At 40.3% G+C, this 16,932-nt stretch overlaps 3 protein-coding genes across 4 annotated transcripts; all 3 read left to right on the forward strand.

The window, feature by feature from the left end:
* The first annotated feature begins 75 nt into the window (after positions 1-75).
* Positions 76-8,762, forward strand: dhx37 (DEAH (Asp-Glu-Ala-His) box polypeptide 37). Of its 2 annotated transcripts, none has more exons than XM_084551136.1 (27): positions 76-242; positions 419-534; positions 649-818; positions 1,571-1,683; positions 1,769-2,153; positions 2,244-2,392; positions 2,474-2,566; positions 2,695-2,791; positions 3,310-3,423; positions 3,515-3,731; positions 4,079-4,177; positions 4,261-4,334; positions 4,416-4,551; positions 4,642-4,718; positions 4,814-5,046; positions 5,135-5,246; positions 5,329-5,435; positions 5,576-5,764; positions 5,919-6,043; positions 6,149-6,265; positions 6,360-6,532; positions 6,622-6,736; positions 7,019-7,156; positions 7,604-7,698; positions 7,825-7,898; positions 8,002-8,099; positions 8,187-8,762. In XM_084551136.1, the coding sequence occupies exons 2-27, from the start codon at positions 432-434 to the stop codon at positions 8,261-8,263; spliced, it is 3,480 nt and encodes a 1,159-aa protein (XP_084407262.1). In that variant the 5' UTR covers positions 76-242; positions 419-431; the 3' UTR covers positions 8,264-8,762. The 2 variants fall into 2 exon arrangements, with proteins under 2 accessions (XP_084407262.1, XP_084407263.1); XM_084551137.1 differs by having other exon boundaries at positions 4,267-4,334.
* Positions 8,763-9,811: 1,049 nt separating this feature from the next.
* Positions 9,812-14,529, forward strand: ufd1l (ubiquitin recognition factor in ER associated degradation 1). The gene is made up of 12 exons (XM_084551659.1): positions 9,812-9,963; positions 10,191-10,323; positions 12,028-12,060; positions 12,150-12,271; positions 12,439-12,569; positions 12,645-12,717; positions 12,800-12,868; positions 12,992-13,060; positions 13,134-13,184; positions 13,294-13,382; positions 13,759-13,843; positions 13,960-14,529. The coding sequence occupies exons 1-12, from the start codon at positions 9,961-9,963 to the stop codon at positions 14,032-14,034; spliced, it is 933 nt and encodes a 310-aa protein (XP_084407785.1). The 5' UTR covers positions 9,812-9,960; the 3' UTR covers positions 14,035-14,529.
* Positions 14,530-15,036: 507 nt separating this feature from the next.
* On the forward strand, positions 15,037-16,867 carry cUnh22orf39 (chromosome Un C22orf39 homolog). The gene is made up of 3 exons (XM_084551662.1): positions 15,037-15,184; positions 15,969-16,136; positions 16,239-16,867. The coding sequence occupies exons 1-3, from the start codon at positions 15,155-15,157 to the stop codon at positions 16,368-16,370; spliced, it is 330 nt and encodes a 109-aa protein (XP_084407788.1). The 5' UTR covers positions 15,037-15,154; the 3' UTR covers positions 16,371-16,867.
* Positions 16,868-16,932: the final 65 nt, after the last annotated feature.

Here is a 16,932-nt window from a genome sequence, read left to right on the forward strand (position 1 = left end):
AAGTGTTTGTTTTATTATTATTCACAACATATATTCTATACTTCATCTTTAACAGTTTTATTACTTATGAAAAAAATTCTAAAGCGGAACCTTTCTACGGCGTGGACTTTGTAGCGACGGACACTTTTAGCTGATGGACGCTCAAATGTTTACACGTGAGAGCATGGGTGTCCAGAGCTGTAGTTTCTAAACTGAAGTGTGTAATTCTCTACCAACATTGTTTGAGAATTTAAAATAACAAGGTTTGTTCTTCGTGATATTCGTAAATATTTAGTCGGCTGTAAAAATAACGTTTTTACTGTATAGTTAAAGTTAGCTTATTAGCTAGTTTAGCTGCCAGCTCCTTCGTGGTCTGTCTCACATTGCGAGTAATCAGGTTGTGACCTTATTTGTTATTGTTTGCTATATTTATTTCCAGACCTGCGTTTAAAATGGGAAAATTAAGGAAGAAACACAACTGGAAGGGGCGACAGCAAAGTGACTCCCAACAACCAGCTGATGACGGGAAGACAGACGTTGTGGTGGAACTGCAAGGTGGGAACTGATTGACTGGCTTTGTTTGGGTTTTACTTTACCATCACTTTAATTATTGTTTGTTCTGGCTCGTAACAGTCCCTTGATTTCTCTTTGTGTCTCTGTTTTCATCAGATGGGGATAGGCTGAAAGGTGTAGATGAGAGCAACGCTCTGGTGCTCCCAGCCAACAAAGGCAAGAAGAAGAAGTCCGCACAGGCACCTGTTTCCACTAAGAGGCCCCTCACCAAGAGGCAGAGGAAAGAGCTGGAGAAGGTCTTGGAGCGCAAAGAGAAGAAAGCTCAGGTGAGGGGTGCTTTGTCGGGGTTGAGGAAGGCATTTCTCTGACATGTTCACATCACTTCATGCATGCAGTATGTGGCATTGTTGTCAAATGTGAAGATTTGCTGCAGTTTGTCAGTATCTTCTAAAGTTTCTTTGGGCGTTGGACTGTCAGTTTGAATCCCGGGACTTGTGATCATCTTTGTTTTCCTGAAATGATTCATTACAGAAACAGTGAGATGATTAATCAACAACACTAGTGCATTATTATATGTAACCCTGGCTTGAACAGTTGAACAGTGATGGAAAAACATGCAACGTGATTTTTAAATCTGGTATAAGGTACTAAGACCGCATACAGTTTTAGACTCTTTTCAAAATTGCCAAAAGTTTGCTTCGATGGTCAACAGTTTTACAGTCTGTTTGCTTATGACAGCTCTTGATTCAAGTGAAACATTTAGCCAGTTTTAGATGATTTATTGCTGCCTATGTTGACAAAGTATTTAACTTGGGTTTCTTCTGTTACATGAAAATCTAGCCATCCAATCTCTTGGATATTTTTATGTAGGAAGAGAGGGGAAATTAAGAAAAAGTACACAAACTCAAATGTTGTTATTGGCGGTACTGCTAAAAACCTCTGTACGCTATCCAGCTCTAGACACCAGATTAAACCTATTTATCCATGCCCTCACAGATGCATGTGACATCAGTGTTAACTTGTTTTGCATAAGTCTAAATTCATATCCCATTTACATGTTTCTTTCTCTTCTGTCCAGAGAGCAGACATCCTGACCAAACTGGCTGAGGTGCAGCTTCCAGAGTCTGAACTGAAGCTGCTGTACACCACGTCCAAACTGGGGACGGGAGAAAAGCTTTACCAGAATAAACAGTGAGTCCCCAACAAAATATTATAGTCTAGCCAAAGAAGCAAGCAGTGATTTCTCAGTGGTCTAAGTTATTTTTTTTGTCTTTAGGTCGGTAGATGAATTAAATGATGGAGACACAGGCCCCAAGATCAGCAGCCTTAGTGGCGCGAACAGGAAGAGAAAATGGAAAGAAGAAGAAGATGATGATGAAGAAGAAAAACAAAAGTCAGACGACAGCAGTGATCTGGACACATCGTCTGATGAGGAGGAGGAGGAGGAGGAGGATGAAGTTAAAAACACCACAGAGATGAATGGATCTAAAGAAACCGCCTCTCCCTGTCAGGAGACCAAACAGGAAGTGAAGGAACAACAGAAGGCCACAGAACAAGATCAAGAGACAGAGAAGAAGATTACAGAGCAGGAGAAAGTTCAAAACAAGAAGTTGTCACAGCCGGCTGTCTTCATTCCTGTCGACAGATCGCCGAAAATACAGGTGTGTCTGAGACCTAGACGCCACACAGTGACTCTGGAAACTACCATATTTAGAAAGTTGTTTTAAATATGTTTTAATGTGCTGCTGTAGGAGGCTCGTCTGAAGCTGCCTGTGCTGGGAGAGGAGCAGGTCATCATGGAGGCAGTGAGAGAAAACCCCTGTGTCGTCATCTGTGGAGAGACGGGGAGTGGAAAGACCACACAAGTGCCTCAGTTTCTGTATGAAGCCGGCTATGCCAGGTAGTCTATCCTCTTCATGGTGCTGTCTACAAACATATGTTGTGAAGTTACTCTAACCGTCCTCTTCCTTGATTCCTCCAGCGGCGGTCAGATTATCGGTATCACAGAGCCGAGGAGAGTAGCAGCTGTCAGCATGTCCCACAGAGTGGCCAAAGAGATGAACCTGCCTCCACAGTAAGTGAAACTTACTCACTGTAGAAATTCATAACATGAAGTGATAATAACTCCACAGAGGTTGTTTGTTAAATGTCTATGTGCTTGGGAATGTAAAGTTTTGCTTATAATTGTGCATCTGTGCTCAGGGTGGTGTCATATCAGATTCGATATGAAGGGAATGTGACGAGCGACACAAAGATCAAGTTCATGACGGACGGTGTCTTACTGAAGGAGATTCAGAAGGTATCAACTTTACTTTCTATTTAGTGATTTTATGAAATTCATTTAACATGACTGCAAGCTTCGGGTTTTCAAACCTTTCTAAAAGCAACTTGCCAGAAAATGAAGAATAATGCCCATCTCACTAAGCTCAGAGTGATCTTTTGTTCAGCTCACAGTCCAAAAGTCAAAGATACTCAGTTAATAAACATAAAAGGATGAAGAATTGATGGAAAAAGAGCAGAAGACTGGCAGTATTTGGTGTTTTTGCTGGAAAATAGCTTAAAGGTTCAATTGATCAGATTAAGAAATCAAAAGCAGAGTTGCAGATTGCAGAGGAAGATGTGAAATACAGAATAAAATTATATACCATAAATATTGCGCATTAAACGTGCTCGAAACGTACAGATTTAATGACCATGAGCATATCAGAGTGGTTGAAACAAGTATTTTAAGTATTTTTGTCAATTTTTAGCTGTCCAGGCATTTTATTTTCCTGAAACGTTCTTCAGTGTTCTCAGTGTCTCTGTCTTGTGTCGTAGGATTTTCTGCTCCAGAGATACAGCGTGATAATCATAGACGAAGCGCACGAAAGGAGCGTCTACACAGACATCCTCATCGGATTACTGTCTCGCATCGTCCCTCTCAGAAACAAGGTAAGAGATGCAACTGCCATGTTGAATGTTCCTGATTTATTTATAAGCGTCTTTCTGTTTCATTTACCTGTTACTGTACAATTCTCTGCAGAAAGGCATGCCCATGAAGCTGCTGATCATGTCAGCTACTCTCCGTGTCGAGGACTTCACCGAGAACCAGAAGCTGTTTCGAATACCTCCGCCCGTCATCAAGGTGGACGCTCGTCAGTTCCCGGTCACAATCCATTTCAACAAACGCACCCCGCTGGATGATTACACGGGAGAGGCCTTTCACAAGACCTGCAAAATCCACCGGATGCTGCCTCCCGGTACTTTTTAGCATTAACGTTTGTCTTCTGCAAAGCTACATTGACCTATAGGAGTGAGGAGGAAAGATCATCAAATCATTGAGAGAAGATTTGAGGATACGTGGTAGTCCCAGTAGCGTAAATCTGCAAATCTTTACGTCACATTAAAAATCTTTTAATAAAAAAAGAGCTGAATCTTAAAAACAAGCTCAGTTGTTTAAAGAGGCTTCAACTCTAGAAAAATGGGCTGTATTTATTTGAATAGATTTCAGATTGAACATATTAATTAAAGATGTGAGGTTTATGTTTTTTTAACATTATAAAAAAAGAAATATCACCTTCACAGTGGCCGTGTTTGTGTCCTTCAGGTGGTATCCTGGTGTTTCTGACCGGTCAGGCTGAGGTTCACGGTCTCTGCAGAAAACTGAAAAATGCTTTCCCCTTCAGGAGGGGTAACACAAACACTGGTGAGCAGTCAGCCTCCTCTCTCTGACATATATCTCTGAGCAGGGAGCATGCTTTCTTTACATTTTCTTGTTCTTATGTTCAGCTGAAGGTGAAGAAGAAGAAGACACTCCTGGGTCGATCAGGAAGTTTAAAAAGGCCAAGCAGAAGAAGGCTGTCGTAAGTCTTATGATGTGATTACGGCAACATATATGTTTTGTTGTATATATATTTAACCCAGAGTGTTAACTCTGTTTCCAGTCTCTGCCCCGAATCAGCTTGGATAACTACTCCGCCCTGCCGGTGGATGAAGGGGACGAGGACAGAGAGGCTGGAATCGGAGACGAGGAGGACGGAGGCTCGGACCTTGACCTTGGAGACGATCCCGCTGATTCAGGCAAGCTACTCCGGATAAATAGTTCCTCACAATCCAGGCGGCTGTATTTCAGATGAGAGACCTTATTAATTCTGCTCTGTATTTTTGTAGAGGAGAAAGCTGATCCGTCCATTCCTCTCTACGTCCTTCCTCTCTACTCTCTGCTGGCTCCCGAGCAGCAGGCTAAGGTAGGATTAATATTGCGGCTGCACAAACTTGTTAAGAGAAGTAGTGCCACTTTTACTGTGATAGCCTGTATCCTGTGCGTGTGTCTCGGCTGCAGGTGTTCAGGCCTCCTCCACCTGGTGCTCGTCTTTGTGTCGTAGCCACCAACGTGGCAGAGACATCTTTGACCATTCCTGGCATCAAGTACGTGATCGACTGCGGTCGAGTTAAGAAGCGTTTCTACGACAGAGTGACCGGAGTGTCGTCATTTAAAGTCACATGGACCTCACAGGCTTCGGCCAATCAGAGGGCGGGAAGAGCGGGACGAACGGAGCCAGGACACTGTTACAGGTCAGAACTATTCAATTGCTGAGTACTTTTACAAAGCTACTACCTGAGGAGAGATTTTTTTTAACAAAGGTTTGACTGTTTTCTGCAGGCTGTACTCATCTGCAGTGTTCGGAGACTTCACTTTGTTTTCCGAGGCAGAGATCACACGCAGGCCTGTGGAGGACCTGGTTTTACAGATGAAGGACCTCAACATAGACAAGGTCAGTAAAAGGTGAACATCTAAGATACTGCTGTACTAGAAAATAAAGTCTCAGGGAAAACAACTTTTATGTTTTTGTGCAGGTGGTCAATTTCCCCTTCCCCACACCTCCCTCTACTGAGGCTCTTATTGCAGCAGAGCAGTTATTAGTCTCCTTGGGAGCCCTGAAAGAGCCGCCTCGCACTGGAAGGTAATGGTCCGTCGCTTTCTTGGACTGTCAGCTGTCTTGAGTTTCGTTATTGAGTTCAGATCAGTTCTGATAAAGCTTTCAGACGAGTTATCTATGTCTTGTGCATCCTCACATGTATTTTTTTTTTTCATCATTTTAAGGGTGAAAGAGATTCAGCAAGCGAGCCTGAGCTGTCCCATCACCCCATTGGGCAGGGCAATGGCTTCGTTCCCCGTGGCACCGCGTTATGCTAAAATGTTAGCGCTTGGGAAGCAGCAGGATTGTCTGCCGTACGTCATCGCCGTGGTGGCAGCCATGACGGTCCGAGAGATTTTTGAAGACTTTGACCGGTGAGGACACATTTTATATTTGTATATAAGTGATGACGTGGAAAACATGCACTAATTTGAAGCTTGCATGCTATTAAAACATGCATTGCTTTTCAGGCTCTGTGCACTTTATCATGAGTTATGAGTGTAACATATTTTTTTTATCTTTCCTCAGACCTGCACGTAGTGAAGATGAGAACTCCGAGCTCACCCAGCGTCGAGCTCGGCTAACCCAAATGAGGAGGCTGTGGGCTGGGCAAGGAGCTTCTCTCCTGCTGGGAGACCTCATGGTCATGCTGAGTAAGCTTACCTTTTAGTATAGGTTACGGTACTAGACAATATGTTCCAAGCAAAATGTAGAAGTAGGTTGTTGTAGTGAGATCACATTTTGTAATGTGGCTGCAGGTGCTGTTGGTGCTTGTGAATTTGCCGGCTGTACTCCCAAGTTTTGTGAGGACAATGGGCTGAGGTACAAAGCCATGGTGGAGATCAGGAAGCTCAGAGGACAGCTTACCAATGCAGGTACATTGACACACTTAAAAAAAAATATAGATTCTCTAACACGTTTGTCTACTCAAGAACCACAACAGAAATGAATTTCTTTTCCTCCTCCCAGTGAATGCAGTCTGTCCAGAAGTGGGCGTATTTGTGGATCCCAGGATGACCCCTCCCACGGAGCACCAGGTGCTTTGCCTGCGGCAGATCGTTCTGGCCGGACTGGGAGACCATGTGGCGAGGCGTGTGCAGGTAGAAGATATGCTGGACCCGAAATGGAAGAATGGATACAAGGTAAGTTGTTCTAGATCCTGTAATTGTGATGAATGTATTGTATTACTGCTCGCCTTCACCTCCTCGCCTTTATCTGTTTTTACTTACAGACGCCTCTCATGGACGAGCCGGTGTTCATTCATCCTAAATCTGCACTGTTCAAAACATTGCCAGAGTTTATCGTCTACCAGGAGATCATGGAGACTACTAAGATGTACATGAGAGGTGATTGAGTTTGGTGAAAAGGCTCTTGCAACCGTCTGTTCTGAAGTTATTGTGAAATGTGATAGAATGGGCTACAGTGGTGGTTTTCACACATATGCTGCTTGAAGTTAAAGCTAAAAGTCTAAACATAGATTTTTAACTTAATCCTCAAGTATGTATTGTTTGTTTTTGACAGTTTCTCAATTTGATTGAACATCTTTGTTTTAGACCAATCAAAAGTTTGAGTTCGTCTTTGCTCCATGTGGCTATTAAAGTGGGTTTCATCCTTTCTGCGCCTGTCAGGTATTTCAGCAGTCGAGGCTGAGTGGATCCCTCAGTTTCTGCCTCAGTACTGTCATTTTGGCACTCCTCTGGAATCACCATCACCGTGGTTCTGCTCCTCCTCCGGCACCATCAGATGTCACCGTTCGAGCACATTCTGTAAGTTCTCAACAGCAGAGCACCAAAGCTGACTTACATTTAAGTTTCCGAGGAACCATATTTGGTAACTTCTACACCTCTCAGTGAGCCAGTCAGAGAAGATCAAGGCAATATCCTCAGGTCAGATGTGGTCTGCAAGGTCCACCTCTGCATGAACGCTGAACATAACTGCTTTATTAGGTACCAGGAAGAAGTGGCCTAATGTTCTCTAATGTGATAATGAGGATGTTGACCAAGTGCCTGAATCAGCACTTATGTTCTAATGGTCTAAAATACATGTTTACATTTGTTTACCACTTAAGGGCAAGGAACCATATATGGTAAATTCATTGTCCTTGATTTTCTTCTTATGCCCTACAATAACACTCTAGGGTTGAATTTTGAATTTGCAAGTGTTTCAATGAGTGCACTACAAAGTGTTAAGTAATTTCTGTGTCTCTCCTGCAGTCCGTGTGGGTTGGCAGCTGCCTGCAGTGGAGAAGGAGTATCCGGACGGCCTGGACCGCTACAAGCTGTTCGCCAGGTTTTTCCTTGAGGGACAGGTACTGCAGCTCGACCTTAAAGTGTTTTTCCTGACCTACAATTAATCCGCTATTCCTCACCAGTGGAAATGTGTAATAAGTATGAAGCTCCTCTGTGTAGTCAAATTTGCTTTGTGTGTTTAACAGGTTTGTCCTAAACTAAAGAAACAGAGTGGCCACCTTCTCTCAAATCCCTCTATCATGCTGAAAACATGGGCAAAGTAAGTCGATGCTCTCACACATAGTGGTCTCCCCTCTTAAAGGCATTTTTTTCCAAATTTTGTCACTTCACAACCTCTTGGTGTTGTGTCTTTGCTATTTTAGGTTGCAGCCCAGGACGGAGGCCTTACTGGTACCACTGGTGTCAAAGAGGATTGACTGCAGTGAGGCACTACTCTCTGTCTGGAAGACTGAAGATAAATGTGAGCTTTTAATACGCTTCTTTCTTATATGATAAGTCTTCTTGTTATCTAATTGTGTTTTAAAATGTGTTTTTTCTCCTCCTACAGTCCTGTTGTCAGCGTACTGCCAGTGGTTACCTGAATCCATGCACCAGGAAGTGGCAAAAATTTGGCCTCCTGTATAAAGGCTTGCTCCTGTAAAGCAGAAATAATACAGTGGACTTTCAACCAGAGACTTAACGTTGGCCTATATATTTTTCAGAAGAGCATACTTCTTGACAATAGAAAGGACTTCTCTTTCTTTCTCTCTGCTGGTTTTAATGTATTAATAATGTTCAGCTACAATACCACAACAGTGCTTTTTGGACAGTTTTGTATTTTATATACTGTAAAATAATTTTCAGCCGGAACACATATCAACAAGAACTTTATAATGACTTTTAACTCGTTATCAATGTGCTGCTGTCATTTATGTATGTGTTATTTGGTCTTTATAAGACTTTATAAAAACTGTGACTCTGAAAAAAGGCTGGTGTGTGATGTATTCATGCTTTGTGTCCACTGATTAAAAGGCAGGTCCACAGATGTCAGTTTGTCAAATGTGACAGGAATTAATTAATAATTAAGCCCATAAAAACAGAAGATTGGTGTTAGTGTTTCAGTTTTACAGTGATATCATACATGGAGATGGTATTATAACTTTTAAATACACAATGTAAGTGAGTGGACATTTAACAGATAGTTAGTGTTTGCGGAGAATGTGGAAGGTACTAACGATTCAGTTTTGACCCTGCAAATATTAGCCGATCCACGATATATCTGGTCCAAGTCCTTAATTTCCTTGTTTTTCTGAGCATTTAAAGAAATGCACATACAATCTATGTTGAAAGTCACCTCAAGACCTTTTTAATTTCTGTTAATTTCCTCATAATGACATAGTATATGTGTTTAAAGTTGAATTCATGCACAGATCCAACATTTTGTATATATCAGCCTCAGTTTCTTTCTCCATATTAACTTAATGGAACTCTTACAGCTCAACTTTTAATAATAAGTTATTAAATATTTAATCTGTTGTGTCATGGGAAAAGTATTTTAGTAATTTCTCATTAATTAAGGTAACATCTGGATCTAGACTGAAGTTTTTTTTTTTTTTTTAGAACAACTTTATTGAAATTTGCAACAGTTTACAAATTATTTTTCTTATTTTCTTCTTATTATTAACACGATAGAAAATTATTAAGTTAGACGTGAAGGACGTAAAGTAATTTCAAAGAGCTGCTGTGATTGGCTGACGCACCTTACATATAGTAGGAAAGGGTAATGGTTTATGCATAGTGTGCCAAGTCAGAGAAGATGTTGATCATGTACTTTTTAAGTGTGAGAAGTATAATGATAATAGAATAATCTGGCAAGAAATGGAAGGGGAGAACTCAATTAATGAAATTCTGGAAGAAAAGGGCATGACAAGTGAGAGACTGAAAGCTTTATTTATTTACCTTCATAATACTGGTTTAATGAAAAGAATATAATTTTTTTTTTTTTTTTTTGTTTTTTGTTTTTTGGTTTGTTTTGATTTAATATAAGCCTAGACTCCACGACGTTCATGGTATTACACCATAGAAATAAACACGTATTACACACTCCTGTACAGTTGGTGGCGGTATACTACAAAATAGTCATCTGCCAAGAAACAGAAGAAGAAGAAGAAGAAGAGTGGCTGACGCGTGTGTCGTCATTTCCTCCTGTCAGCTCGTACACTTCCGGAAGACGCTGAACACAACAGTGGATATTCGACGCATAAACATTTTTGTTCAAATACGAAAACTGAAACGACACTTTCATTTTAGTTGATTGGCGGCCAAGGAGGTAAAGTGTCACCATGGTGAGTAGCAGTGCACTTTCTCTACACCGCTGACGAGGAAGCTGGATCAAAATATATCGTAGTTTGTAGCAGTTTAGCTAGCGAGCGGCTAACAACAACAGGACGACAGCGGAGCAGAAAGATGCCCTGTCATGTTGCTGTGAAAGTCCTGCCTGAATGTTACCAGTTTAGACTAAACTATCACAACTATGTGTGTGTGTGTTAATAGGTTTTGGTTTGTTCCACAGTTTTCCTTCCATGTATTCGATCACCCGATGTCCCGGGGCTTTCCCAACCGCTTCTCCACTCAGTACCGCTGCTACTCGGTGTCCATGCTGGCTGGACCCAACGACCGTTCAGACGTGGAAAAAGGAGGCAAAAGTGAGTCTTACTCAAAGTTCATATAGTTTAATACAGTCAAAATATATATATATTTATTTAGGAATGTGTTTTATGATACATTCTTGGCCAAACCGGTCAGTTTATTATCAGAACACACACACACATATATATATATATATATATATATATATATAAGAAATCAGTAACGTTTTTGGTGTTTTTCTGCTTGTCATTTGATTTAATGCAAAATAATATGACCAGTTCAACTGTAAAGGTGTTTTTCAAACTTGCAATAAACGTGCAGCAGGTGGCAGAACTAAAACACTCATTTCATCTACACTAACATGGACAAACAAAACACCTAACACCTATTTGCATATGTCGTCTTTGCATTTATGACTGGAAAGATGTTAATAAGTATATATATATATTTTATTTTTATTGTATGATCGTTTTAGTCTTTTATGCAACCGTGACAAAATTTGAAATTTCCATATGATTAGTGTAATGCTATTGTTTTATGACTGAAATGTGATAATGCTTGTCAGCTCATGAATGGAAGTGAATTGAATACTTGATATTAGACTATTTGAAATCTGAAAACATCTGAAATCATTACTTTTTTCCTAAGACACTCATGTTTTATTGTTAGTGAACAATAAAAGTGAGCTTGTTTGTGAATTTATGCTTATTAGCGACCGTTTAAAGGAACCTTATGTAAGAAATGTATTTCAATTAATCATAAAATGGCCCTGATATGTCACTCGACATGAAGAAATCATGTTCATTTCAAATACTTATATCACTGACAACAGTGGTCCGGCCAGGATATTGTCATTTAAAAGTGAAAGTTGCAGCCCTCAACTGATGTTGATGTTGTCATGTTGTGTTTTGGCCTGAGGCGCCACCCTCAAGCTATCTACCAATCACGAAGTCAGTAGAGTTTCGTCTTCCGGGTTGCCAGCTCTGCTCTAGTTACCACAGCTGCAGCTATGTTGGATAAAACATGTATAACGTTACTAAACCTAAAAGACCTCGTTATGAATCCGAACTACGTCGTGACAAAGTCCGGAATGGCATGGAATTGACCCTCGACTTTTGGATGCTATATTCTACCATGTTTGTTGGTATAGGCTAAAAGCCCCGTGCTTCCGTACATATAGACAGTGGATTTTCCATGGTCGCCCGTGCTAAATGCGTTCATAAAAAGCTTTATATCGCACCACTAGCAGGGTATGAAAACAATCTATGTTCCGACTGAAATGTGGTATTACAGTACATCTTTACGAAATATTTGGCTAATCGCCATTAGTAAATTTTTGCGATACATAATTACTTCGCAAAACATCTCTCATGAAGCATAAACTTTATTAACAGAAAAAAAAACTTACTGTGTAGGACTCGTCACTTGCCATTGGAAGCTCCTTGTAGCAGCCTACGTTCCTGCTGGATCCTGCAGCTTAGCTGGCAACCTCGAGTCAGGGGGGAGAGGGAGGGGATACACCGTTCTACAGTATTTTGAAAGGGATTGCAGTACCAGTTTTGGCCAGTTTTGGCCACAATCCTACATACGGTTCCTTTAATATGTAATATCGCAGACCAAATATGATCGAGTTTCGATGTGCTTTTACTGTGCTCTATATTAGTTTAATCATCTTACGTTTTTACTATTTTTTATTTTTTTTTTAGCCTTGACTGGCAGTATAGATTTTAATAAATATTTGTTTTTATTTTTTCCCCCAGTCATAATGCCGCCTTCAGCTCTCGACCAGCTCAGTAAGTTCAAGTGAAATCAAGCACCTCGTCATTCCTAGTGTTCTGTCTCCTTCTTCCATGATTCTCATCTTTCCTTTTTCCCCGTACAGGCAGACTTAACATCACCTATCCGATGCTGTTTAAGCTGACCAACAAGAACTCAGACAGAATGACACACTGTGGTGTCCTGGAGTTTGTGGCCGACGAGGGGATCTGTTACCTGCCACACTGGGTGAGAAACAGTAATATGTTCATATCAATGTCCCGGAAAGAGAGACAGATTTTTTTACAAAACGGCATGTGTTTCATTGTCTAAAATGTTTTTGCTGATTAAAAGCCACTCTGTAACTCTGTACAGCCAAGACAGTACTGATTTTTAGTTTATTTTATTTGCTGCAGATGATGCAGAATCTCCTTCTGGAGGAAGGTGGTCTGGTCCAAGTGGAAAGTGTTAATCTCATGGTGGCCACTTATTCAAAGTTCCAGCCCCAGAGCCCTGACTTCCTGGACATTACAAACCCCAAGGCAGTGTAAGAAATACCAGCCAGGATGTTTTTATTCACCCTTTTTTTGACCTATTTAACTGGAGTGTCTCTTTATTTCAGTCTGGAGAATGCGCTGAGAAACTTTGCGTGCTTGACAACTGGGGATGTCATAGCTATCAACTACAATGAAAAGGTAAATCAGTTAATTTACTTATTGATGATTAATTTATTTTTACTTTGTACTAACGCTAATGGAATGTGTGTGTTTGTCTCAGATATATGAGCTGCGAGTAATGGAGACCAAGCCAGATAAAGCGGTATCCATCATTGAGTGTGATATGAATGTAAGACCCTTAATATTATCATAAACAAAGGCCCTCTTCACAGCATCTGTTTTCGCTTGTAAAAGCAGGATACACATAGCTGTAACCATTCCAATTGAATTATGTGTCGTGGCTGTTTCTCAGGTGGATTTTGATGCTCCCTTGGGTTACAAAGAGCCAGAACGACGACCCCAGCAACAGGAAGAGCCAACAGTAAGAACCAACTCCTGAAAGTACATGAACATTTTCTGCTCTGAACTATGTGGTAAAGCTCTTGTCTTAACAGGAGGAAGAAGGAGATCCCAGCAGTTATGCTGACATGGACACCGGATTCAGAGTGAGTACATGTTACTGTGGGGTTGAGACAAATAAATGTCCATGGGATCACTGGTGATATTATGTTAGATTAGCTTAAATGTAACTTCTTACCTGTTTCATATGTTCAGGCTTTCACTGGTTCAGGCAACCGTTTGGATGGTAAAACAAAAGGGATCGAGCCCAGCCCTGCTCCACTCGCTCTAAGTGACATGAAAAGGTGAAAAGATGTTCAGAATTTTACACATTTTGACATTAACTGCCTTAATAACCAGTTTTTTGTTTTTTTAGGGGAATTTGAGAGTGGAGAGATGTCAGGAAAGAGGAATGAATAGCGATATGCAACCATGTGGTTTTCTAATTTTGTTGAAATCTCACTTGTGTCACTATATCGTGATTCAGTGTCGCGTGATATGACCAGCTTGCTTTAAACAAGTGGAATACCTTCAAGCGACACAAACTGGAGTAAAAACTGTGTGGAGACTCTTTGTGGCACCTGTTCAACATTAATTTGCCATTGGACATAGAGCCATTATACCGGTGTTTAGTCTTGAGTGTAAGTTGCTGATTTTAATGTCTGACCTTCCTTCACACAGAGGCATTCCCAACTACGACTTCAAAGTCGGCAGGATCACCTTCATCAGAAACTCCAAGCCTCTGCCCAGGAAATTTGTAGATGATGTAAGTATACGTGTGCTGTGATTCATGTACTGTATGTATAGAATTATTATTAATTACCTTAATGATTGTCCTTTTATTTGTTTTCCCCATTTTCAACCTCTTCTAAATCCTCTCAGGATGATGCCTTGAACAGATTCATCGCCTTCTCTGGAGAAGGACAGTCACTACGCAAGAAGGGCAGAAAGCCTTGAAGAATTACAAATGGAAAGTCTGGCTAATGTGCACGGATCTGCCCAATCTTTTGTCACCTTCATCAGCAAAGTAAAAAAAAAACAAAAAAAAAAAGGTTTTCAGATGCACCGGGTTTTGCCTTTCTGCACCTTTTTGAAATGGGAGCTTTGCTGTTGACTTTGGATGATGGCGTGTAATTAAAACTCTGACAGTAATGATTTGCTCATAAGAAGCTGAGCTGTTTAAAATACTGCCGAGTGTAATTTGGTATAGACACATTGGCTTCGTTTGAGCAAGAAGCACCAACACAACGGATCAGAATTACCTTAGCACCCTCCTATTTTCCATAATTGTTTCTTTTTTTTTCTTTTTTTTTACATTTCTCTTTAAATATGCTGTTTTCCAGAATCTCCTTGTTTTGACAAATCTGGGCAATAATACTTTGGGTTTTAATTATTATGAAAATAATTATATGTTGTTGTTTTTTTTGATTTAAAGGAATATTTTTTTTTTTTTTTTTTCCTCCTTTCCTCTTGGTTTATTTATAGATAAATAAAAATTTGTGTATTGAAAATAATCATAGTTAATAATTATTTTTTAATGTCATAGCATGTACATGAACTACCAGACGTGACTGGAGTATAATGGAATACATTTACTGGAGTTAGTCACATTTAATTATGAATGAAAAGATGATTAGTAATCAAGTTTCCAGCTGTACAAAGAGTAAAGTATTGGATAAAAGAAGTGGTAAAGCAGAAAGTGTGTGTTGTACTTTATAACACGTAACAATAATGTAATAGCCTAGAGAAAACAGGTAATTAAATAAAGTGCAGAGTATAAATTAGTGTACAAACCTAAAGTTATGCACACGTTTTTTTGCTGCTCTAAAGTGCTTTACGGCAGCATGTTTTCAAAGTAAGAGCTGTGAAACTGTGGAAGTGCTTTTGTTGTGAAATATCCCCCCAAATAAATCGTTGAAAAAAGGCAACTGGACTTGTAGAAGTCCCGCTGCCTTTTCTTAAACGCTTTTTTTGGATATACCATGACCTGGATGACCGAGAACTTTCACAGACATTTTGTTGTGAAAAGTGATCGAACCGGAAGTACGTTTCCTGTTGAAGCTATCGGCAGCTAGCTATGGACCAGGCAAGAGAAGCAATGTGGAGGGTAAATTATCCAAAAACTGTAATATAAATTTGCGTTATATCAAAAGATCCTGGTTTTATCTTGTTTGTCTCGTTTTTGATAACCCCGACAAAGAATGAAGAATGACAAATCTTAACGTAGTAGCTAGCAAGGTGATTAGCTAGCCGTGCTGAATTACCAGAATAACCTTTGATAGCAACAGGCTAACGTCGGGGAAAGGAGGGCAGAGAGGATGACAGTTATTCGTTTTATTAATTTCCTCTTAAATATTGTTTCGCAGTTCAAACTTTGAAAGGACATATAGAAAATTGTAATGTTTCATCAGTTAGTGAGCACAAACTGCAGCTGATCTAAACATCAGTGGCCACAAGGAGGCGCTGTCGGTCAACTATACATGTTTGCTGAAAGCGAAATAGCAGGCCAGTAATTTATAGTTATAGAAACTGTCATCAATGCAGGATTGGTGGATTTTATATATTAAACGTTACAGAAGTCACTGACTATACAGTAATATCAATAACCGACGATTTGAGAACTTTGTTTTATGCTTATGTTAAATAGTCCACAACATTTCTGAGTTACTGGTGTGAAAATATTTATTCTGTGTTCCTGAGTGAGGTTAAAATTAGAGCCTTAATACACCTCTTTAAGATGGTTACATAATACTGTCATGTGCCGACTCTGAAGCATGTTAAATCTAACCAGGGAAGTGGAAATGATTTTTTTTTTTACCAGAAACACAACAGGACAGCCAAATATAATGTTTATGCTTGCTAGGTTACTGTTTCTGCCTTTGTCCAAACAGCCACCCCGGGTATGTGAAGACTATTGGAGTGAGTTCAGACACTGCAGAAGTTTAAGGAACCGTTTTCACAATTACTACACTTACGGTACCACGCCATCCTGCCAGCAGTGGAAGGAGGACTACAGTAACTGCAGAGAGTGGGAGAAGCACAGAAGCACAGAGGCTAAGGTACAGCTGCAGGAAATCACACTATTTAAAGACCTAACCTTGTGACCTTTATGACCTTTTTCCAGTTTGTCTAAATGTCCGCATGCTGTGACTGTTTTGCAGGAAGCGTTGCAGAGGAGTGAGAGGAACCGAGTGGCAGAGCAAACAAACTTCAAACCAGTGTGGGAGCTGAGACAGGAGCCTCCTAGTGACTGGTACATGCCTCTGAACCAGGAAAAGCCTCAGGACTCCTGAACTGTTATTCTACTGCTGCTTCATGAGTGAGAGTTCATGGAGCAATGTACTGTATTTCACTTCATGGATATAACAGCCTTTAGAGACACATGCTGGTAAACACGCACTGCTGTCACACGTAATGTTAAGATATAGCTGTAAGGAAACGGATATCCAGTTTGTTTAATCAGTGCTGCCAGCATCTGGTGGTCAATGATGAGGATGACGGCATGATCCCTGCATAGACAGTACTGTTAAATAGTAGTGCTCCAGTCTTCGTGTAAACTGAAGCACAGATGAGTTTTATAATTATATTCTTGTTTCAAGTATTGAAAGATCTTTGGTGCTTTTTTGGGGGATAAATTTGATGCTGCACTCGAGCCAACACGTTGTATACACTGGAGAGAGAGAGAGGAGTCACTAAGCCTGTCAACATTTCTCAAACACTCACCATATTAAATGTCTGATGTTCTTGAAACTGTACCTAAGTTGAATTCTTATTAATACATGACTATGACAGAATTCATTCTGCGACAAGCTTTGTAGATTCAACCCATACAGTTCAGAATAATTCAAGTTTAAA

The sequence above is a fragment of the Chelon labrosus genome, assembly GCF_963514085.1.
Source record: "Chelon labrosus genome assembly, chromosome: 9".
Taxonomy (NCBI): Eukaryota; Metazoa; Chordata; class Actinopteri; order Mugiliformes; family Mugilidae; genus Chelon; species Chelon labrosus.

Excerpts from the sequence above, each read along its gene's own strand:
- cUnh22orf39 (XM_084551662.1), top strand. The coding sequence starts at position 15,155 with ATGGACCAGGCAAGAGAAGCAATGTGGAGG. Across the intron at positions 15,185-15,968 it reads CAAGAGAAGCAATGTGGAGG|CCACCCCGGGTATGTGAAGA; the intron begins GTAAATTATCCA and ends TTGTCCAAACAG. Across the intron at positions 16,137-16,238 it reads ACAGAAGCACAGAGGCTAAG|GAAGCGTTGCAGAGGAGTGA; the intron begins GTACAGCTGCAG and ends ACTGTTTTGCAG.
- ufd1l (XM_084551659.1), top strand. Across the intron at positions 12,869-12,991 it reads TCATTGAGTGTGATATGAAT|GTGGATTTTGATGCTCCCTT; the intron begins GTAAGACCCTTA and ends GCTGTTTCTCAG. Across the intron at positions 13,383-13,758 it reads GCTCTAAGTGACATGAAAAG|AGGCATTCCCAACTACGACT; the intron begins GTGAAAAGATGT and ends TCCTTCACACAG.
- dhx37 (XM_084551136.1), top strand. The coding sequence starts at position 432 with ATGGGAAAATTAAGGAAGAAACACAACTGGAAGGGGCGACAGCAAAGT. Across the intron at positions 5,047-5,134 it reads GAGCCAGGACACTGTTACAG|GCTGTACTCATCTGCAGTGT; the intron begins GTCAGAACTATT and ends TGTTTTCTGCAG. Across the intron at positions 5,247-5,328 it reads AGGACCTCAACATAGACAAG|GTGGTCAATTTCCCCTTCCC; the intron begins GTCAGTAAAAGG and ends GTTTTTGTGCAG.